At 38.7% G+C, this 23,595-nt stretch overlaps 1 protein-coding gene across 1 annotated transcript in view; it reads left to right on the forward strand.

Moving 5' to 3' along the window:
• The first annotated feature begins 18,381 nt into the window (after positions 1-18,381).
• Positions 18,382-23,595, forward strand: part of LOC103898391 (collagen alpha-1(XXVIII) chain) — a 38,998-nt gene continuing 33,784 nt past the window's right edge. Inside the window, exons 1-4 of the mRNA XM_009278663.2 lie at positions 18,382-18,457; positions 19,413-19,590; positions 20,383-20,951; positions 22,643-22,663. Coding sequence (XP_009276938.1) covers positions 19,431-19,590; positions 20,383-20,951; positions 22,643-22,663 — 750 coding nt within the window. The 5' untranslated portion in view covers positions 18,382-18,457; positions 19,413-19,430. The remainder of the gene's footprint in view (positions 18,458-19,412; positions 19,591-20,382; positions 20,952-22,642; positions 22,664-23,595) is intronic.

Below are 23,595 nucleotides of genomic sequence, written 5' to 3' on the forward strand. Positions count from 1 at the left end.
ATCCAGTTCTAAAATTTAAGATTTTTCCTGATTAGGATACTTCTAAAGACCTCAGCACAGTAAAGGGTACCTCCTGCTGTTTTACTGTTTTGAATACAGAGTGATCAATATTATTCAGGATAATATTCAGGATAAGATCTTAAATTAAAACCAACAGGAAAGTCATTTTTCTGGTGCTTATCTTAAGAAATTTCAGATACATAATACTTGAGTTTCTAGTGCAGCTGCACTGCACCATAAGCTGAACAGCATATTTAAGAAACTGGAACACATTCTTTACCCATTTTGCCTAAATTTCCACTGGAACAGTAGTTTGCGAGTTTGAAAAAATGTATGAGAACAGAGCTATGCAACATTGTAATTACTGATGTCTTAGAAGGCTTGGGGGGGTGTTCATTGCTTTTTTTCCTCTTTAAGATAAACAATTGTGCTTAAGTGTCATTTTAAGTCAGAGCCACAAGCTATTAAAAGTAAATAGGAGGTTACATACCACATTCCCCTAGATATTAAAACTCCTTTTATTCCTTAAGAATGACTGTTTAATGTTTAGCCTTTCTAGAAAAACTGGAGCTATGTCACTTTGTGTCAGGCACTTTAAGAGATAATAACGAAAATGCCCTAGGTCCCCATAATCCTTTGTGGCTGATTAGGTACAGTAGAAGAAGTTGTTTCATTAATTTGAAGGCCATGAGCTTGAACCCTCATATTGACCTGAAAGTAATGTTTTATTCATATTGTAATGTTGTAGTCAAAACTCCAGAAATAATTAAAAGGACAAGCCTCAAACCTTAGACCTTTGAATTATGAAGTTGGATACCCAGTTAATTATTGCACATTGGAAAAAGGGGAGTAGGGACTCAGCAGTCCTGATATATTACCATTGCCATCTACCTGTGAAAAGCTGATGGGTGATCAAGTACATATCAATAAGTACGTCTTCAATTCCCAAAACGTTCAGATGATTTCCACAGGTCACAGTTAAAAAACTTTCTTCTGGATTAAAACAAACATTTTAGACATTAGGTTAAATTCTGGCTCCATTAGACTAACAAGGGAAAACTCCAAAGTTCAGTAGTTTCAGCTAAGATTCATCAGCAGTGACCAGCTCCCCATAGCCATTATTCAAATGAAACACAAGATGCCTGGATCTACTGCAGGAAGAAAAGAAAGTATTTTTCAAGAAAAGATGACAAAAACCCATGCCTGACTTTAGAAACTAGATATCTAGTTGTCCTAGATACAAGCAGAAATTCACTGTAGTTAACAGTCAGTTTTTCCAGTCAACCTTTCAGACAATCAGTCCCTTGAATTTTTATAAGCTGTTGTTTCTGAGTGGTCTTCAAGGCTTGTTACCTTTTGAGCATAATAAAGTGATTCAACCTGAAGAGCAAAGGCACATATATATGAATGGTGAAGTTCTCATTTAAAAAGCTGTCATCATCCAACAGGCAGATGATGATACTAAGAAATGCTGAGGTAAAGACTAATGAATAGAAACTCTGCTGATCCATGTTTACCTTTTCCAGCAGAAGTAGTTATCTCTCTCTTTATACCCAGCAATCAAAGAAACCTAGTGAAAATTCAAGACAAATATTTACATCCTCAGTAATCAACACAGGCATCCCACACAATTCTTGTAGTATGATTTAGTCATATCTGTTCCTTTATGCACCTCATTGCCAATAATCACTGTTGATTCCATCTTGCTTGGGCTTTGACAAGTCTCATGAATGTAGTAATACATTAGCTTTAGACGAGCTTTTTCATATTTTAAGTCAATTCAGATAAGTGAGCTTCAATAAAACTTACAGAACACACTCAAAATACATGAAACTCTCCTCATGTTTTACTATCATCCAACTTTTCCAAATGTCATCAGACTACAACTGTTTCAAATACTGAAGCACTGATTACAACCAGCAGAGATTCAAATTATATATAATGTTATTGCCAGCACTCTTCCATTTCTGCACCAAGGTCTTTTTGATGAAAGAGAAAATTAAAGCCAGATCTTGCTCTTAGAGCTACAGCACCAAGAACTATCTACTGTTCTCTTAATGGACATCATGCTCTTCCCTTTGTTTATTTCTGTTGCTATACCCTCACTTATCCCAGTATGGATCACATACTCTTCTAAATTGCCATTTCCTTTTCCTTCCTTCCCAATATATTCTTGTCTTCCTAATGTCTCCCTGCAGGCATTAATCTGCTTCTTTAAAGATTAAGATACAAGAGACAACAAACAGGACTACAAACAAAAAGAATGTAATCAATATGTGCAGTAGTTCTTACTACTCTTCTTATAGCACAACACAATTACTTTTAATGTAAACTGACATATTGATCAAGTTGCAGTACAAGATATAAGGTCAGATTCACAACTGTGAATCAAACCACAGCTGCTGGTTTGAACTAACAGTATAAAAACCTCATACAAACTGAATATGGTTTAGGGTCACCAGAGCAGATCCTACTCCAGACCACAACTAGAGTGCATACCAGGAAGAGATGAAGGTACAACACTATAGCCTCTATATTTTCCTAGTTCCCAGTGATCCCTCAATAACTATGTATGAGATAGAGCAGTTTGTTGACTACTTACTATGCCCGCGATGTTTAAATCCCCATGAACCAGGATTAGGAAAGGACAAAAGGTACTTTAAAGCCACCTGTCATCATCTCACACTCATCCCAAGTTAAACACAGTGAAAGACTAGGGATTTGCAGGCAGGTTTCCATTTATTTTGACCTTTAGGTTTTAACAGTATAACAATCAGGTTAAATTAGAAGAAAGCTATTCAAAATATCATTCTCTCTGGGATTCAGTTAAGCACTAAAATACAAGAATAAGGGATTTCACATATTCTAGAATACCAAAGAGAACCATTATTATTTTTGAGATTAAAAAAAACTGTCACAACTGACCAATTTCCACAGGGACAAGATTGCACTCCATGCCTCCATCATATGCTGCAGGAGATGCCTTTTTTTCCCCCCATAGCAAAAGGTAGTTTTCCATGGGTCACATTCCCAAAATCAGGCTAAAGAATCTATCATCCCTGCTCATGTTTCACTGTTTCTAAATATAAAGGACATAAGGATATTTCAAGTAATGCTTTTAATTAAAACCTAGTATCTAGGAGCCCGATCATATTTTTACACCGTTCCACCCAATTAACTCTTCATCCTAATTGAACCTTTGGGTGCCACTATCAAATAAGCATGTAAAATTATACTCATAATTGGTTTATTGCTAAAGCCTGAATAATAACTGCACTGGACACTAGTATTTCCAGTATTTTTAAGTAGTCTAGATATTAACACATACTTTGATTTTTACTTACGGACATGCACAGATTCTAAACACAAAATTTAAATGCTATCTCCTGCTGTGGAAAACACAGTAATATATTAACTGATGCTTGCAACCTACTTACACAGATTTATGATAAAACCATTCTGCTATCAGAGCAATTGCTAGCTAGCTAAGTTCCATCTATTGCTTTTAAAATGTCAAAAGCCAGTACTACATTTTAAAGAATTATTAGTAGTGTCTAAAAAACAGATAAGCATTTGTAGGATAGGAAAATCCAGTCCACACACTAAGATTTAATTCTGGTATCAAATCACTACTAGAAAACTAGCCTCCAAGATACAAGATATTGGGATGATTTACAGGGGCTATGGGAGTCAGAGATCCTTTTTCCCTTCCTTCCTCTTGCTACCTCTCTTTCCGTGGCATTCCCCCACCCAGCTGTTGGGCAGGGCACCGTCATAAGCAGCCCTTACTATGTGCATTATGGCTACAGACAACCCAGGAACACAGCTATATTTCATGCAGTTTAATTGAAAATATCTTCATTGGGTTCGATCCATTTTGTATATGTGAAGGACAACAGTAAACAAATGTGATGTTGACTCAGCGTACAAGTTCAATTATACCAGTAGATTTTACAGAAAAGAGCATACAACTAATCCAGTGTTACTTTAGATGATTTGGGAAGAGGAGTAAGGAAGAAGAAAAAAATGTGCGTGCATCTTTCAGTGTCTCCACCACAGCCCATTCTCCCAGATGTGCTCAGTCTGAACATGCTATATAGCAGAGACTCTCATGTCAGATTCCCAAACAGAGGCTTTGCCCTTGATTTAAACACCTACAGGTGTTTAAATTTGTTACATTTTTTATTTGCTTTTGTTACTGCATTTGTTACATTTTTGGTACATCGCTGGTACACTTCCATGCTGAAGCACAAAATCAGTTGACAGTAGGCTGTATTGAGCCTTCTGTACAAAACACTTCAATACTTTTAGGGACTTCATCACACGCTATTGCTCTTGTAGCACCTATGTAACTCATTGCTCAGTTTAGAATCCAGTCACGGAAGGGGAGAGGCCAAAAATAAATGCAAATCACTATAAACAATTTGAATACACTAAATATTGATTTTGTGGTTTTACCCTACAAGATAACAAAATATTCCCTTTTAGTTTTAATGTCATTTTGATCTTTACATCTGCATTCCCCTATCTGCCAAACAAAGCAGAGATCTTTACTACTGTCACTTGTTTCCTTAAGATAATAAAAAATACATTGGTGAGGAGGATCAGAGGTAAAGTTTTCCGGGCAACAGTAGCATTTACATGTTCAGACTACTTAAGTTTGCAACTCTAATTAGTTTAGATAAACCAAAACTAAATTCAACAATCATCTGGCAGAATCCTCTCAGATTCTGGTTTGCGGTTGTTTTAGTATTTGGTTTACACAATTTTCCACAGAGAATGAATGACAAAAAGAAGTCAACAGAATCTATTCTATCAACTCAATTGCAACATCAAAAAAGAGCTCAGTTTCACATGCATATTTGCAGAAACGAGCCCTATTTTCCTTGAATTTGAATCTGCGTTGTGACATGCTAGAAGCTGACTCAAATTCTGCAGCTAGTCTGCTCCTTTTCTCAGCAAATTTCTTCAGGTGAAAAAGTGGGAGATGGTTGGAAGGAAGCCTGGTTCTTTTAACCTTATCTAAGCGCTCCTGAAAGGAGTTACAGCTGAAGATAAGGGATATTGAGTCACATGCCTTTTCTGCCTTAGAGTTCTTATCATGTATGGGGAATAATCCCATTTCTACACCACCAATTTTAAGCTACTGCAATTCCAGCATCCTTACAAGAGATGGTCCCGATATGCACAAATATGAAGAGAACCAGGCATAGTCATAACATTTAACTGTGACAGTAAAATTAGGGCTACCATCTACTGCCACTGCAATGCCAAGTAAAAAAAATAAAAGCCATGCTTGGCCTTTGAAGTGATCTTTACTTCAGCTGCCCCTGGCTAAAAGGGTTTAAGGGGAGGAGGAGAAATTTTTCCTGATCTCTGAGGTGACATTTAACAGACCTGGGAAACAGACATGGACTGCGAGGGTCTACTCAGGAAGGCCTATGGCATGAATGACTTCTAAAAGCAAATAAAATAGTAATGCATTCAGTACACTTAACATCTCATTCTTTGACAAAAGACTTCTTCCTTCTTGACTTTATCTTCCTCTTGATAGTAACCATTACCAACAGGGCTGAGATGGACCAAATACCTGACACAGTGAAGACTGACACAGTGAAGACTGTAGGAAAGAAACACCCAATACTCAAAGAATCTTACATCAAAATACTTGTAAACTCTGCAAATTCCTCCTGCTTGCATTTGGCAGAGTAACTGTCTTAACTATGCCACAGCATGCTTTATAATATACAATGATCAGAACCAGGAGCAACCACTTCTAGTTCAGGCAACTTCACTTTTTTTTTTTTTATTTTAAAATCCTTCCACTAGAACTTTATATATTTAGAGTGGGGTAAGAAGTTCTACTCCAGACCAGAGTTCTCAAGGGGTTCTCAAGCCAAGGAGGCAAGAAGGTCTAAGATCCACTGCTTCGCACCACACTACAAGCACTACAAGCAACAAGCAACACAGGTATAAGTGGCTGCTGCTTTGCCTAGGTCAGGCTTTGTGAGCATGCAGAAAAAAAATGTACCACTGTTTCCTTCAGCCTAACCTTACTGCATCATTCATCTTCTCCCAATTCCCAGTTACAGCTTAGAAGCATCATCCCAGAACTCAGCAGCCTCTACAGGCATGTGGTAGTTGTCATTATGTAATTCATGGAAGTGAGTTTTGAACCATATTTTGGGCAGTTCTGTCCCACAGCACCCCCAGCATCTCTAACCTCTACAAACCAATGTGAAGCAATTAAAGATGCTCCACAAAAAAAGCCACTAATGTGTAAGATATGTATCTGCACCTGACATGTCCACATAAAAAACTGCCTAGTTAGAACATAAAAGACGCAATGAAGATGCTTCAGGATCCTGCTCACAGAAGGTACTTCGATGTTCTAATATTCAGCTAGCATGTATTTGAAGTTATCTCAGTTCAACGTACAGTCTCAAGAATATATGAAATCCAGCACTAAAAAGTTTCTTAACTTTAACTGTGAGGAACATTCCTTCCCAGTTACGTTAACTTTGTCAGTACTGCCGCCTCATTCTTGAAAAGCAGTTTCATCAGGAAGAAAAAACTTCTGAAAACATAAGCAATAAATGCAGTTAATTAAAAGAAGTAGGGGAAGGAGCAAACTGTTAGGATACCTCCAAAAAGACAGGAAAGATGAGCTTGTAATTTGCTCATTTTGGAAAGCTTCTGAAATTAATTTTGCTTAACTAGTATTATACCTTTACGCATTCCCTTGAATTTGATTATACTTTTCTGAAAGTCTTCATACTCTGAGATGATTCAAAACAGAATTAATTTTAACCATGAAAACATTACAGAATATTTGGAATTAGCATTTTCATTTGAGCTGAATCACTAATAGTCTGAGCCCCGTTCACAGAGCTTGGCAAAATTCATTTACGACTATTCAATGTTCCCTAAGTAATTTTTCTATCTCCCTCTCTGTCAGGTGGAGATATGGACAACATAAGGAAATGTAACATATCCTTAGACATTTATTCTATATGCAATATCCAAAGCTCAGTTAAGAATACCTTTGGGAAGAGAGTGTCTTTAAAAAAACACTTTATTTTTGCAGTGCAGAAAAATTGAAGCTTTTCAAGCGGTTTTCAGAAGAGAAGGCTGAAGGTCTGTCACATGAGATTAACCCTAAAAAGGACTAAGTTCTTATATAAAGGAAAAGTGCATGCAAAGGGCAGTAATATACTAAGCAAGCTAGGTTAACTAACAAAGCCTGTTATCTCAGTCATTCCAGCAGGCAATGTTGTTCATACAAAAGATCTTACCACCACCCCTCCGCCACTTTTTCTCTACTTCAAAGACACCCTCCATTACAGGCCAGTGCTTGCTCAGCAGTTATTTATGATAGTATTCCACAGGTCAGGGAGGAGGAAAGATCAGCTATTCCCATCTACATATTTCAGATCCATAGGTAAAGCGCAATGCCCAAACAGACCATTCAACAGAAAAACAAAACTATAAAACCACCACATGACATGTTTTGGTCTCTTTTTGAAGCAAAGTGGCTATAGTCATAGCACTGTTACTCCTACATGACAGATCAATTTCCTGAAGTTTTAAAAAAAGAAGTATGTTAGTCGTAGCACTGACATCAATAGCCCTGTTCTAGCAGTCATCTCAAAGCAAATCTCTGCAGTCAGCAAGGCCTACAAGATGTTCATACTCAAGTCAAGACTGACACCCAGTGGCCATATCTTTTAACTGATTTTTTTGTTTGGTATGCCAACCTGGTTTTTAAGAACTGAGATTCTGTAGTGAGATTTTACTCCAGACATTCAGCCTTCTCTTCTGAAAACCACTTGAAAAGCTTCAGTTGGTCTACAGCATACATAATATAAAAATAAATCAGCTGAAAACTCACACTGTATATAAACTTATTTGTTTCCTTAAGAGCCTCTGACAAGTCAGATGTTTTGCAGCACTATGCACATGCGCACTTGTTAAATATAAGTTTAGAATACCACAGGCTTTAAAAAATGTAGAGACTCTAGTCCCACCTCTCTAATCATTATGGTTAATAGATGATAATACCAGAAGGAGAGGAGAAAGATGTTTTGATATTAAAGCACTGTGGTAGGTTAACTATTTCAGAAATAGACATCTATTTTCTGTATTTCCACATAATCCTTTTTACAAGGATTACAAGCTGTAAGCATGGTATTAGATTCAAGTATTAGTGATTAATTAGTGACTGATTTCACTTGATGCAGTATTAATATACTGGTTCTAGCCATTGAACTTCAGTGTAACACCAAGGGAAGTAACCTTTTTGTGGAAGTAGAATACAGAACACATGTAAAATGATCATCATACATGGAAAAAATGAGTTTACTTTCTATATCTCTTGCTTCATTTATTTCAAAAGCATCAATACCATAATAGACCAGTCTATTTTGATTGGGGAGTATCATTAAATCTAACTGAGAGATAGGTAAGTCATGTACTTGTTTGTGAGATTCTTCAAAATAAAAAGGCTTATTTTATTCTCCTTCAAAGACAACTGTTATGATTTTGTCCATGCGTGGTGCCTTGACAGGCATAACTACATAGACTTAAGGTTTCAGCTTATCCAAAGATGGTATAGCGAAGTTTTGTGATACTAGCAACAAGTGCCTTCTTTATCATATGCCCCATCTTTGGTAAATGCTTAGCAGCATGACCCTTCAATATGGTCAACAAAATATGGCAGAATGATGCAAATATCACTAGACTATCATGATAAGTGGTTATTATTTCACTAACACTATCAGCAGTTCAGCGAATGCATTCAAGCCCTAAGGCAGCACATACCAGACTAACAGAATGAGGTTCTCCACTAAAAGGTGGGAGACTAGCATCAATCCAGCAAAGTCATTTTTTATCTGGTAAAACACAGCTTTGCTGGATTGGCATTACTGTTTTACCAGCTAAAACACCTGAGAATCATTCCTTTCAGAGGCACTAGGTTTTCAGTCATAACCAGTGAAAACTTCAATACCCTGAAAAGTCTGAGACAAAAGTCTCTGAATTTTGAGTCTGAGCTACAGTTGGTCTTTCTCAGACAGTATACCCATTTCAAGAATAGTAATAATATCTTGAAATTATTTGTAATCCTATTTGGAGGAGATTATGCAAATTAAATCCTCTCTCAAAATCACTTTAGATGAAATATGAATGCTGCACATGATGCCAATTATGAAGTGTCAGTTGCTTGATCTGGAGTATTTTAGCTTCCCATTTGAATAGTAATAGGAGAAAGTAGCAAGGGCACAAACAGGCTACCAGGAGATTTTTCTTTATAGCACAAGCCACACCATAGTATTCTGAGTCTATAGGATTAGGGTACATGATTTCCAGTGCAGAATCCAGAACAGATATTGCTGAAAAGATACCCAGTTCAGCAATAGCTCAGGATAGTACTGTGGTAGCATCTACGCATTCAAATAATATCTGCAGGCAGGTCAATCAGGTCACCTGCTGAAACACAAACCACTTTGAAACAAGTCCTTCAGAGTACCAGTAGTTTTTGTCAGAAATTTTTTCTATTGCTCCTTAAAAGGCATAGAATAACACTTAGCACACAGATTTATAAAACACTAGCAGTCACCGAAGACTGGAGTCTACAATTTAGTGTCCAAACCATCTCTATCTGGTGCAAAATGTTACATTCACTTTACTCTATGTAAACAGAGTTAGAAGCTTGCTACTAATACCAGTAAAGATGTAAAGATCCCTTCTGTGTAGCAGCTGTTCCTTCCTGCATTGGGTCCATGTCTGTAGCCAGCAGTGGCTGATAACCTACAGGAGAGATGATATGAGCCAGAAGTGCGCATACATGGAAAAGTGCAAGGACACATAACTATGAGCTCAGTAAAACAGAAGGTTTTCTCAAAGGTATTCCTTTTGTCCTGCCTGTTCTTGGAGTAATGTACACAGGTGAAAACTTCTTACCACTGTCCCACACTCATTCAGTGATTACATGTAAAGATAACCCAAATCATTTTGAACCCCTAGACCATTTTTATTCAGTAGCCAAATATCCTCATCTTCCATAAGTACACAAGCCATTGATATTTTCAAGGCACCTTGTAACTGCCCTGGTACTAATCTCTGGGCAGTTCTAGAGACAGGAAACATCCTACTGTCCCCTTTTGGTATCCAACAAGACCACCATAGCCTGAATTGAGGGAGGAAACACTCCTTTAAGAGTGATGCTCCAATCATTTGCACAAAGAACATCTGAGAAAGTACTTCAAGTACTTGGAAAAATTACTTCCAAGTTTTTTTTCCTACCTCTACACTTCAAAGGTAAAGCAGCTGAGTTTCACTATGAGGTAAGGCCTTGGAGTTAAGTAAATATTATTCTGACTACAGTTGACAATAATATGGTTCATGTGGCAACTAGAGTATCTAAAGTCATGTTAACCGTCAGACTTCTTGGTATCTTGTATTTTTAATAATGAAAAAGATGTAGGTGAAACTTCTTCAAGTTGTGCTTGCATACATTATTTAACATTTGACTTTTAAGTACTTGTAAAGCCATGCCATCCCATTTTAAGTTTCACTTAAACTAACATTTGTATGTTTTTATGTATCCTCTTTCTTTAACAATACATCCGTTTATTGTAAGGATGAGCCTTACCAATTTTTTTCTTCTCTGGCATATGGAGCTAACAAGTCCACAGCTAGCTTAACACATTTCTTTGAATTCAGGAGCTTCAGCATGGATAGCTGCAAATCTAAGCCATATAAATTAAAACATTTCTTAATGAAACAAAAATATTGTTGAAACAAACCCCATCATCATTAATAGCTTAGTTTCTATAGTAATCCTCAGAGCCAGAAAAAAAGGTCTTAGATTTTTGCTAGGGTAGATACAAAGGATTACAACAGAATATATTTTGACTGGTAGATGTTTATAGAGAATTATTAATGTCCTTCAATAAGTCCAACCCAAACTATTCTATGATTCTATAAAGGAACCAATACTTTTCTTCACTACAAAAATCCTTGTTATACTAGCACCGAATGTGTTACACCACTTTTATTACTATATAAGCATTTAAAAACACAGCCTCCTTCCCTCAGCTTCACACTGCAGACTGTATTCCTTCACTCCTGCAGAGGATTTTATGGCTATATCAGATGCTTAAGCAATTTCATAAGTCAACTCTGCAGTAGGAACCAAGTCTCTACTGCAGAAAGCCACTAGCCATTTTGTCCCTCACACTATTTATTGCCTCCACTCGTGGGAAAACATTCCTCTCAGGTTAAATGGATTTCTGCCTCCCAAACTCAGGAGGCCTTTACAGTAGCTGCTGAGAAGAGCCAAGCTGCTTGCCCTCAGGAGTCACGTGCATGCAGAGGCGCTGCAGCAGTTTCAGCTCTATGTACCAGCTTAGCAGGAACAGGCAATCAGACTTTGCTTTTAAAAACTTTTGTTTTTCCTCTTGGGCAGAGCTGCAGAGGCCGAGCCAGCAGCCACAGCCGCTGAGCAACCCCTACTGCCAGTCAGCACGGAGCCGGCGGGGAAAGGCCGACACCCGCCCGCCCCGCACGGCTGGAAACTACGCTTCCCGGCACACACTGCTTCGGCCGCCGCCGAGCCAACGCCTCGGGCGGCCTGCGGGGCCGCTCGCCGTACAGGCCGCTGGTGGCCGCCCCCGGCCCGTGTCGTCAGTAAAGTCGTGTAGAGCAAGTCCCGAACTCGGTCCCATCTACTCACTTTTCCGGCGAGGTCTAACGCAATTTAGCTTTTACCAAGTTTCATTTTATCCCCACGCATCTTAACCCACCTTCTTAACCACCTTCTATAATGCCTCTACTACTTACTAAAGTCCTGTAACAGTCAGATACAAAATTAGACATTTTTTAAGGCTGAACAGCAAGATTCAGCTGGCTTGGTGCTCCAGATATTTAAGAATAGACAGGATTAAACGCTGCCTACTGCTGTCAGTTGTATCTGTGCAATACCATTCAACAATAATTGCATGTCATTAGCTCTTAACTCACCAAGCCATAATACAGACTCCTGCAGCTAATGTGTACCTACATACAAAAACATATCTATGGAGCATGCTACAGGCACGCCTAAAGGAAAGAGCTGTTCGAACACGGTATAAAAGGATTAATAGATCAGAGTTCTTCCTAACATCGCTCAACAGAAGCAACTCTATGCTGTTTACATTCTACAAGTTTTCATTTACAAACATATGTTTAAACATACCTTTTTTAAAGCCTCTGAATGAGGTAGAGTTTTGCTAGTTTATGAGAGTGAAGACCTACCCCTGGCTCCAGTAGTGTAGCATTTAGCCACAAGCAAACACTGTGTAATAGGATTGATGTTTCACACAGAGCTCACTAAGGGTTTTGTGAAGAGCTACAGTCACCAACTGGCGTTCAGATGCATACCAGCGTTCACACTGAGCTGTAAATAATGGCACCAGCTCTTGTCAGGAGCAGCGATGGCCAGCTGCATCCCCAGGGCAGGGGGCACAGGGGCTCCCCAACGGGACAGCAGAGCAGGGCCTCTCAGCCAGGGCTCATCCCACTGCCCCCACCAAGGGGGCTGGGCAGGCTGGGGGCAGTCCCAGCCCAGGGTATCAAGCACCTCTATGGGGACAGGACAGGATGGGACATCAGCCACAGGTCAACATGTCCAGGCAGGGCTGTGATAGAGCCAGTGACCAACATCACACAGCACCACTAGGGCCAGAACTGATGGCCACAGGCTGAGCTGAAACAGAGCCCCCAGACCCATCGGCAGGGGTGGGGGGGGAGGGGTATCAGGTGAGGCTGGTCAGGGCCATTAAGGCTTATCAGAGCATTAAGGGCTCTGAGAGCTAGTTTACTAGTACAACTACTGCTATGAGCTTGGAGTCTAATCCATACTTTTATAAACACTTTAAAAAATCCATAGGTCAAAAGATGCAAATTCTGACATTTATGCAAGTTTAGAGTTATACTGACAACAATGGTTGTAAGATAAATGTTTATCTTTTTATAACACTATAAATAATCACCTCTCTGAAAGACAAAATCTATTCCCAATATTAAAAGGATTACAACTTTAGAACTGTATGGAACTTGACTTTTTCTACCAAATCTCTACCATTTTCATTTGCAAAATACTGTGTACTACATATAGCAATATGCTTTAACTTGCTAAATATATTTCCAGCAGAGTAATTCCTTTTCCAGTTATCAGACAATATCGTCTCTAAATGTGCTAGGTAAGATTAAAGCATCTGCTTTTTACTGCAGCTCCATCAAAATATATGAGCTTCCACTCCTGAAAAATGTAATTACTGTATTTAAAAAGGAATAGTGTAAAAGAGTTTTATATTGCTAATTACAGTTATCACGCTGTTGAAAATCAGGCAGGTGGAAGAAAATAGTTGTGCAATATTTTGCACAACTTCTTTACAATAAGAAGTAACTGAGATGCAACAGCAAATTCAGAATAATTACTTGTCTAAGTACGTTTTCATTGGCATCAGTGTAGCAAATCAAACCTTTAAGAGTGTTCTTGATCTAGTTAAATGTTCAATATCATCAAATGTTCAGTCAAATATTCAGTATGTTAAAAATGTATCTTTTAGTTATATGGTTTAATTCCCTTGTTAGGCTGAATGCTACAAATACTTTTGAAAATAACTGTTATTCATGTATAGATGTCTTTACATACTTAGGCTATAAGGTGGAAAATATCTCTTAGGGAAACTAAAAATGAAAGGATGAAAGGAGAACTATTAGAATAAAAGTAGAAATAAGCAAATATCTTCAAAACAGAACAAAAGCTAATATATTGATATTACACACAGAAAGATTATGAGTATTTACTTACCACCAAAATGCTCAGAGTGAGCTTTTGGCTGTATTGTATAGATACAATGGGAAAGTACCGAAGACAGCCTCCTCCCTTCTATGCCTCATTAGAGTTTAAGTTTTCTCGCTGCACCTCCTGAAAAATGTTGCAGAAAAGCAATATTAAAAAAGGGGGAAATGGAGAGCCAGGTTCACACCAGCTGCAAAAGAGAAGGCCATGTTTACCACTCTAGTCCCAAAGAATCCTTAAAATCTGTTGGGAGCTACACAAAGAGTAACTCTTTGCCATCAAAGACGTTGCTTACAGCATTTTCCGTGACAGTGAGTTTAGATGAAAACACAATAAAACCCATTTGCTTTGATCAGCTCTTTCAGACCACATGCTCAAGATTTATACCAAAAAGCAAAGGCAAAATCCTGGCCTCACTGGAATCAATAGTTTTGCCACTACCTTCACGTACGCCAAGATTTCATTATAGGTTTTTATAGGCTGTGCCATTAAGAAATCATTTTTCATATAGAACAATCATGTTTTGTCATAGAACATAGGTCCACATTAAAAAAAATTTAAAACTGCAGCCACAACAGTTGGCAAATAGAAGTCAATTTGTCAAGACTTACCAAACTCAGCTGACTATTCAGCCTGAATCCTGAGCTGTCAAATCCACTAAAATACATTTTGCAGTCAAAAGGTAAAATAGAGGTTTCTATTTTATCCTTCTTCAGATACAATCTTCAGTGAAGTTAAGTTTTGATTTTTTAAATTTTCTTGTTCAATTACTTTGAGTATTTGAACTTTTGAACTGTTTTTCCTAAAATTCACACATGTGATACAACTTACAGAACTGTGAACCACATTTTTTATAACATTGCTTTTTAATATCAGGATTCAAAATATTGTAAATGGTGTGCTTTCATTATTTTACGAGTTCAAGTCAGGTAGGTTTTTGTTTCTTCGTGGGCACTTTGGTCATGTACTGACATGTATACTATAATGAAATAAATACTCTTGAAATACCATTACAGCATGATGCAGTCAGGTTAAATGGTCAAGACTATCTTGAGGCCATGAAACACTAGAAGAAGATTGTGTGAAATGTGCGTATTTTTAACAGTTCACAGCAGACAAGATATGTGCATTATTCACATTGAGGTGGCAAAAAAATGGAAACATATTTCAGAAGCATCATGTCTAGCTCTTTGGGACAAAAAAAATTACCATCAGAGCAGAGGAAAATCGGAAGCATGTTCTGTCTGCTTCATGCTGCTCCCAAAAACTGGTCTCCCTGGTGGTTGAGTATTCCTTTAGCATATAGAAATATTCAGACGGTATTTTGCCAGCTATGCTGGCTTGTGATTACTCCATCTCCAGTCCTGTCACAGGCTTGTTGGACAGCTGAAGAAGGACTAGTCAGGGCTCTGTCACATTCTAGTGACATGATATCATGCTAGAAGATATTTAGTTAATCCAGCTTAACAGAAATTACTCAAGGCTTCTCAATAACATACTGAATTTTGCTAACCAATGGATGAAGTGGTCACAGTTAAGCCAGACCAGGCTGTAAAACAGGTACCCACAGACAGAGGGGAGCGACAGTTGAAGAAGAGAGCACCAGGAAAGAAGTTTGGAACAGTCTGGCTTGCTGCTACTTTTGCCCATTGGGAAGTGATAGGGCTGTTGCTGACACAAGAGGTCATGCTACACCACAGCAGCTGGCATCTCTAAGCCCCAATTCTTCACTCAGTGTCCCTTCAAAGTGGCCTTGCAACCTCATGTAGCTCTGAAGCTGTCACCACCTATGCAATGGTAACGGCAGTGACAAAGGAGTGTAGTATTACTTTGGTTTCCCTTCTTAATAGTGCTTAAACACACTCACTTGCAGAAAGAGCGTATCTTCCTTCATGATATCTCTCCTCATGGTTCTAAAATTTTAAGGAATTTCCTTTGATTGAGTACAGCCTATTTAGCTGTGGTTTTAAATAGCTCTCATATACCCCTTTCTTCTTTGAAAAAAAAGTTAGGCCTCACTTCTCAGATTGAAATACTGAGATCAGACAGCTGAGAACTCTTGGATTTCAAACAGTGATGGAAAAAATCCAAAGATCTGGATATGCAGCAATATTTGTGACCTCAGCTTCAGTTGGTGCAGTTTTAACATAGCCTTTATAGTCATTTCAGTCTTTGACTCCTGCAAAGATTACCAATCTTAATGCCAACTACTGTGATGTTGGAAGCATATGTGAGATGGGGTAGCTGGGCCCAACTTAGTCAACTAAGTACACAAGTCTGTAGTTCATCTCCCAGAGAAGTCAAAGATACTTAAATATGTTTAAATAGTAGGTGACTAGAAATGTAATTAATTGTGTGCTGAAGCATCCAATGTCTAGATTCCTTAAGATTAAAAATGAAACTTTTTTATTCCTTTACCAAAAAAATTGAATTCTAGCAGTAAATTTATAACATTTAAATGGCAGCATGAATCTTCCTAATCATAGCTTTTAAGACACTTATTCTGTTTAAAAAATACATACAGTGTAATGCCATTAAAATGTTAAATAAGCACTTGGTAAAGTTTGTAGTAAGTGAGGCAAGAAAGCTTGCCATTAATTTTTATTTTTAAGAATTATTTCAGATGCATCAATGCATATATATTTTACATTGGTATCATTTAGGTTTTGATAAACTGTCACCATAAGAATAGTGCAGGTATTGAGAACATCACAACTTCAGAAGACTGCAAGTCTAGAAGTGTACTGTATGGTATGTCACATACCTGGAATTCTGGACAGAAGAATACCATGCATCCCACGCAAACAGGTGTAAAAATGTGGAGGCCCCACTAAGCTTTTAAAGTTGCACCTGGCCAAAAAAAAAAAGAAAAATTTGTCCTGAAGGTAAACATCATTCATTAATAAAAGGAAATATCCTGAAGCCAAGAACTTGCTACTAAACATACAAGCAGAATAGTTACTTAATTAAGAAATTATTTGCCAGCTATGTTTTAAGGTAGGAATTAGCAGTGAAAATGAAAGAATTACAATGTTTTGCTTATGGGAGGCACACAATCCCAACCATAGTTAACATGCTTTTTCTTGCTAGAATTAGATTTTTTCTCAGTAAGATTTAGGGGCTATGTGAGATTTATTATATCTATTTCAGTTAAACACCATATTATTTGTATTCCCTAAAGGGCAAAAAATTGCCTTTTCATTCCTTGCCTTAATCAAAATTTAAATATGTCAGTGTAAGCATGGAAAAATAAAAGTGGCTGAAGAGAAATAAACATCAGTTCTTTCCAACCTTGAAAGAAGATTCTTTCTTAGCTGTAACTGTAGAACAAATAGCTGTATCTGAGCTAGTTTCAGCTTAGGTAAGGATAAGCAACTGTACAATACGTAGAGCTGCACTTCAGCCATCCTAGTTCACCAATTTAGCACTAATTACTGGCAAAGATGGAAAATAGAAAACAGGGTTAGGACCACAGCAAATGGCTTCAGCATCCAGCTGTGTTGTCCTACCAGTCTCTCCCGCCTATTTAATTTGGAGCCAAAGCTGCATCCTTTCCCCACAATCCCCTCAGCCTCCTTGGCTGTGACTGTCACAAGTGGGCTGAACTGGTGGACACTTAAGATGGAAGGGAGGACAGCAGTTAGCATTGGGTCCTCTTTGCGTGCATGTAGGTGGAAAATGATGGGTCTACAGAAAAAAAAAAGGTATGTATTTCTGTGGAAAAGAGCTACTTGTTTAATACGTTTGTTTATAATGCAAAAGCTTTCTGAAGATATTTGAAGAATTAGGTGACAGGCTGGTAAAAGAGATTGCCTTCAGGATCCATAGCCACCTAGCTTAGGTTTTGAGGGCATCATACTATGTGTCAGTCCTTGTTCTCTAACTATTAGAGTCTTTGAAAGGACAGGTATGACAGACAAGCCTGGAGAAACTGTATGGCTTTCAGACTGGTCTGTCTTTTTTGACCTCCTTATGCTGGGCAATCTCACCAGCAACTGAAATTTCAGTTGGCCCAGTCCGTGGGACAGTAAATCTTTTTCTACTACAGCAGTAACAGGAATCCCTCATTATGAGGAGATTCATTTAGGTCTGAAAGGGATCCTACAGACATGGACCGCTGTGATGATGTTGAAAACATGATGCCCAGTACCAAAAGCTGCCTTCCCAAAGCATGACAGATGTGCAGAAGTATGGGGGTGAAAGGTGTGTGGTAGTGATGGGAGAAGAGAGTGAACACAACTGGGCTGGTGTGTAGGGAAGTGTGTTGGGGTGAGAACGGTCCTCTTCCATACCTGTGCAAGTACGGATGAGGATTTATGTGTGGAAACGGCTGTGGGGGACTAAACCTAGGATGCATGTGCATAGGCTGGGGAGGAGGAGAGGAGTGGGTGGGTGCCGAGAAGGGGGAGCCAGGATTGCTGTTCTTCCCTTTTCTCCTTGCCTCTGTGTGCTGGCCCCTCCTGACACATGACACCGATTCTCGCAGCAGCTTGCAGCCCAACTCCCTCCTTTCCTCACAGAGCATCCAGCACAGAGAGGACAACACAGCTGCCAGCGAGCCCAGGGCAGCATCCGGCATCTCTGCAGAGCCTTTTGCTTAGGAACATCGAGGTAAGGACCCCCTGCCCTCTCTGTGTCTGTGGACACCAGAATTCCTGCCCTAAACTAGCAGGAGCTGAGAAACTCTGCAGACGTGGCTGTGTTAGGGACTCCTGCAAGACGCTCAGTCTTGGCAGGTTCATTCTTGCCACTGAGCTGCCCTTTTGCTACGCGCTGTGCCTACCTGGGGAGAGCTTGCAGGGAGGTCACAAAGAAAGCGAAGTGGGGCAGGACGGACTTTGTCAGTCCCTGATCAGCCTCCGAGCTCTGGGTGTGTCTGTGAGCCCAGGACAAACAGCTCCAGTCCCTGCAGAAGGAGAAAGTCCTATCAACAGGTAGCTGTCAAGCCTGGGCTCATCACTCTGGGCCCACATGCCCCCAGGGTTGCACAGCAGGTACATTCATGCCTGGACAGCACCCTCAGGCCATGACTGTTCCTGTGTAGGACTGCTAAGGACAGGGGGACTGTGATAGCAATGAGAAGTATGCATGACCCTCAGTTCTTAAGTAAAGAGAACAGGGAAAAACTCGGGTCTGCCTCTGTACCTCCTTCTCTCCATGCCAGCTCTGGAAAAAGCAGGTTTAAAAAAAACACCCCTGTGAATTACACTTGGGATTCACACTGCATCCACATCGGTACAGCCAAGGGTAAGGTTTCTGAGAAGTGCTGGTTGTACAAACACTACCAGGCAGTGAAAGAGAACTGAAGTATGTTTGCAAAATGTGTCTCCGGTTTGTCATGTGCTAGAACTATATGTACTATGCTTGAAACTCACTCCAGTATGTCTCTGTTTATTATTTATTACATATTTTGGAGAAGATCTTACCAAAAGAAAATAAAATCAGCTCATTTTTAGGGACTATATTTTAAAATACAGCCTGCTAAGCAACCTGTTGAAGCAAAATTGAATAATGTTTTATTGTCGTCGTACTGCTGTACTTCTGTATTATTATTTGTGTTGTTTAGGAAACAGAAACCAAACAAATGATGTTCTTCAGATTGTGGTGGCTTTTGTGGATACTTGAAAATCATCAGTTTTTAGCAGAAAATCTCAGGGAAGAAAAAAGATATGGATTGAGAAGACCAAAACCTAAACACATTCTGTCAAATACTGTAGAAAAATATCCCAGCCTGAGTGATCAAGGTGAATATTGTCATTTTAAAACAGGTGTGGTTTTTCCCCCTGATTCATTTATTTGGATTCTGGACTACATGGCTAACTTGCCCTCTAAGATATTGCTTATAATCAGCCAGGCTTGCCTCATCCTACATTTTCACATGCCTTATTTTTGCACTTTTATCTTTTTACTCCCATCTTTTCCCTCCCCTTTTGTGTATTTCAGAAAAGTAGATTACTTCTGGGCTTTTTATGATTTGGCTGATAGCCTGTTACTGTCACAACAAGAATAATAGCCCACATAACTGTATTTCTATAGAAGTAATGTCATCAGTAGTTCAGAAAATTAATACTCTACAGATCCTGCTTTTGGAAACTTTTATGTCACTGGATGCAAGTGTCAGTAGCAGGGACAAAATTTAGCTCTTGTGAAATCACATTCCAGTGTCTTATTCAGTAAGACTCATCTTCCTGTAAATGACTTCCACCTTCCCAGTCCTCATCCTGGTAGGATATTCAGTGAAATACCAGGCAAGGGGACAATGAATGTATAAGACCACTACAACATTCCTCATTTCATACTACATGACATCACCTCACCTTCAGTTTCTTATTCCTTGGGGCATCTGTTCTGGAGCAAATTCCTCAGCTTCTACATGCTCTATCTTCATGAGGATCTCACACTTGTGATCACAGATGTTTTCAAAAATTTCCATAATTGCACTCCCACTTTTGAAGCCGAAAATACATGTAAGGGTAAGGGTAGAATGAGATTTAGTATGAAATCACTCCACTCACCTACCTACCTGTTTATTCTAGATGAAGACTGCATTCTGGAAATTGCTTTTTTACTGGACAGCTCTGAAAGTGCCAAGTACTATAATCATGAACAGCAGAAAAAATTTGTACTGGAAACAGTAGACAGAATGAAAAGTCTGCAACTTAGTTCTGGACGTACCCTTAGCTGGAGGATGGCCTTACTTCAGTACAGCAGCACTGTTTTCCTCGAGCAAACTTTCCATGACTGGAAAGGTCCTGAAGCATTCAAATCCCACCTTGCTCCCATCACCTACATAGGCCATGGCACCTACACAACTTATGCTATAACTAACCTCACACAACTCTACATGACTGAAGGGACTCCAGGTAGTGTGAAAGTAGCTGTGCTCTTCACTGATGGAGTGGACCATCCAAGAAACCCAGATATTTTTGCAGCTACAGCTGATGCTAAACACCAAGGAATTGTATTTTTCACAATGGGAATGACCAGAGTGGCTGAGGAGGTTAGCAATGCTGCCAAGCTCCGTCTCCTGGCCAGCATCCCAGCATCTAGGTTCGTTTTCAACCTCCAGGAGAAAGAAACCGTGGAGAAGGTTCTCAAAGAAATGGTATGTATGAGAAAGAATTTGAAATAGTTATAGGAACATATGTAAAAAATGGTCTTATTTCCAATATTTTGAAACGCTTATGCTATTGAAGAAACCTGTACTTTTTACATGTTAAAGCGGCCCACTTATTAGTAAGACCACTGTGCCAAAGTAACAGGTTTCCTTTCTCTCCCCACCATTCAGATCTTGCCAGCCAAAATATTTGAAGTTGGAAACTGAATTAGACTTAAAGAGACCTGTTGTGAAGTTATTTTTATCTCTTTTTCCTCCTAAGAAAGGTATTTTAAACCTCCTTTCTTAAAAAAACAACCAATTTTTGACATCCTAGTGCTTTCTTCTGTAGCAAGTAGGAATGTGACATTGCCTTTTGTACCAAAAAAGATGCAGCTCTTGCAGATGTGAAAATAAATTTGTAGACCTTAATGGAGATATGTCAGTTTAGATAAAATCTGAACTTGGCCATAGACATCTTTAAATTTCAATGGAAAACCTACCACATAATCAAGAGGAATTGTGTAAATTGAAGTTGAAGTTTTGCTTGGGTGCCTCTCTTCTGCATGTGAAGTTAATTTATAAAAAACATTCCCTGCCAAGTATGGAGAATAGAGCCATCCTCTAGCCTATAAATCTGGTGACACAAGCTGTGGATGAAGTCCTGATCTGAGCATGCACAGAGATATAAAATAGAAATATGAATAACAACTAGGAGACTTCTGCAGTGAAACTGTCATCTAAGTGATCTCATCCAGGCCTAGAGCATGTACACAAGCTGGCCTTCCTGTCTGTCTGTCCTTCACTTCGACAGCCTGCCACTCTGCATTGGTTTCCCTGCATATCACCCTTCGCATCTTCTCTATTACCATTGCTTTCTGTATCACAGCAACCACCCCTCAAGTGACTAAACACACTTTATTTTACCTGTTCCAAACAGGAAGCCATCCTCAGGTGCCTTCTTTTGAGAACACGGCTGCTGTCTGGTTTAAATAATGGCTTTGGCATAATCATATGTGCATACATCTGAATTTTAGAGATGTGTATTGCACTGCTGCTTATCAACACATTTATGTCCTCTCAAGGGACTACATCAGTTGCGAAAAGTGGGAGGAATGCATTATATGTGGGTGTTTCAGCTGTAGAGATGTTCTAAAAAATAACAGAGCTAATTCGATGATGGTAACTTCATGTAATCACTGTCAAAGTCAAATCTTTTCTAAGGTGTTCTTACTGTTCTCCTTTTGTGTGTGCCTAACAGCATGCATAGAAAAGCTTCTGATTTTCTCAAGTGTAGAGTATGTATCATTCACCCTTACTAGAGAGCTGCTGCTATTCAGCACTGTGGAAACAGTGTAGTTGCTGGGTGCATTGTTCCCATATACCTAGCTAACTATGTTGGTTTAGGTCTGTTTACCACTGTAATTTTAGCAAATTATGGCTGGGTGAGGAGAGGCAGTGATTTGTGCAGTCAACAATCTATAATAGGAATTGAAATTTTTAAAATTATTTTTTAGAATGGAGAGATTGCTAGAATGTTTCTCAGAAATTAAAGCTTAATTAATGTTAGTTAATAAGTTAATTGCATAATTTAATTAACTAGCTGCTGAAGCAATTTATTTTAACATCTTTCAGTGTCCTTCCTATAGAGGTGGATTATGACTTTAAGTTTCTAATGTTTTGAATATCTGTCTTTACAGAAAGATCTGTCGGAGGAAGAGGTAAGTGGTTTTTTTCCCTGTACAGAGCTACTGCTTAATATAGACGTTTACAATTACATGGAAGCATAATTCAAGACAATCTATAAAGGAATTGAAATTTTTAAAATTATTTTTTAGAATGGAGAGATTGCTAGAATGTTTCTCAGAAATTAAAGCTTAATTAATGTTAGTTAATAAGTTAATTGCATAATTTAATTAACTAGCTGCTGAAGCAATTTATTTTAACATCTTTCAGTGTCCTTCCTATAGAGGTGGATTATGACTTTAAGTTTCTAATGTTTTGAATATCTGTCTTTACAGAAAGATCTGTCGGAGGAAGAGGTAAGTGGTTTTTTTCCCTGTACATAGCTACTGCTTAATATAGACGTTTACAATTACATGGAAGCATAATTCAAGAAAACTGATAGCTCAGGAAGTTAGTTAAACATTGAGTTTAATGGGATTGCCTTCAAGTAAAACATGCTTTTGTATTTGCAGGACAGAACTTTAATTTGCTATCCTAATGTCATTTACTTTCCCTCCTTATTTTCAAAGTTGAAAAAGAACAGTGTGTGAGTATTCAAGTTAGCAAGAATTTGCTGATATGTCTCGGCATGTCATCCAACAGACTCAGTGGATAAGAAAACATGACACACAGCTGAATGTGGTGCAGTTCTAGCCCTTAATGCTCTTCCTATGTAATAGAGTTAAAAAAAGGGAAGGAACTCGAACAAAGCTCCACCATTGCACTTTTCCAGTTTGTCCACACTGTGTCACCCTGACTGCAGGCATTGATAGGTCTGGCTGCCATTTTGGGGGGAATAAAGTTAGCTTTCCTTTTAAAGATGTTACTCCTACTTAAGGTACAGTTATCTCAGGCAAAGACTGTTCTGATGAGCAGCTCAAGGAAACTGCTAAATGAGTGTTTGCAAAACTTGACACATTTTATATTT

Source organism: Aptenodytes forsteri, unplaced genomic scaffold (genome assembly GCF_000699145.1).
Source record: "Aptenodytes forsteri isolate BGI_AS27 unplaced genomic scaffold, ASM69914v1 Scaffold257, whole genome shotgun sequence".
Taxonomy (NCBI): domain Eukaryota; kingdom Metazoa; phylum Chordata; class Aves; order Sphenisciformes; family Spheniscidae; genus Aptenodytes; species Aptenodytes forsteri.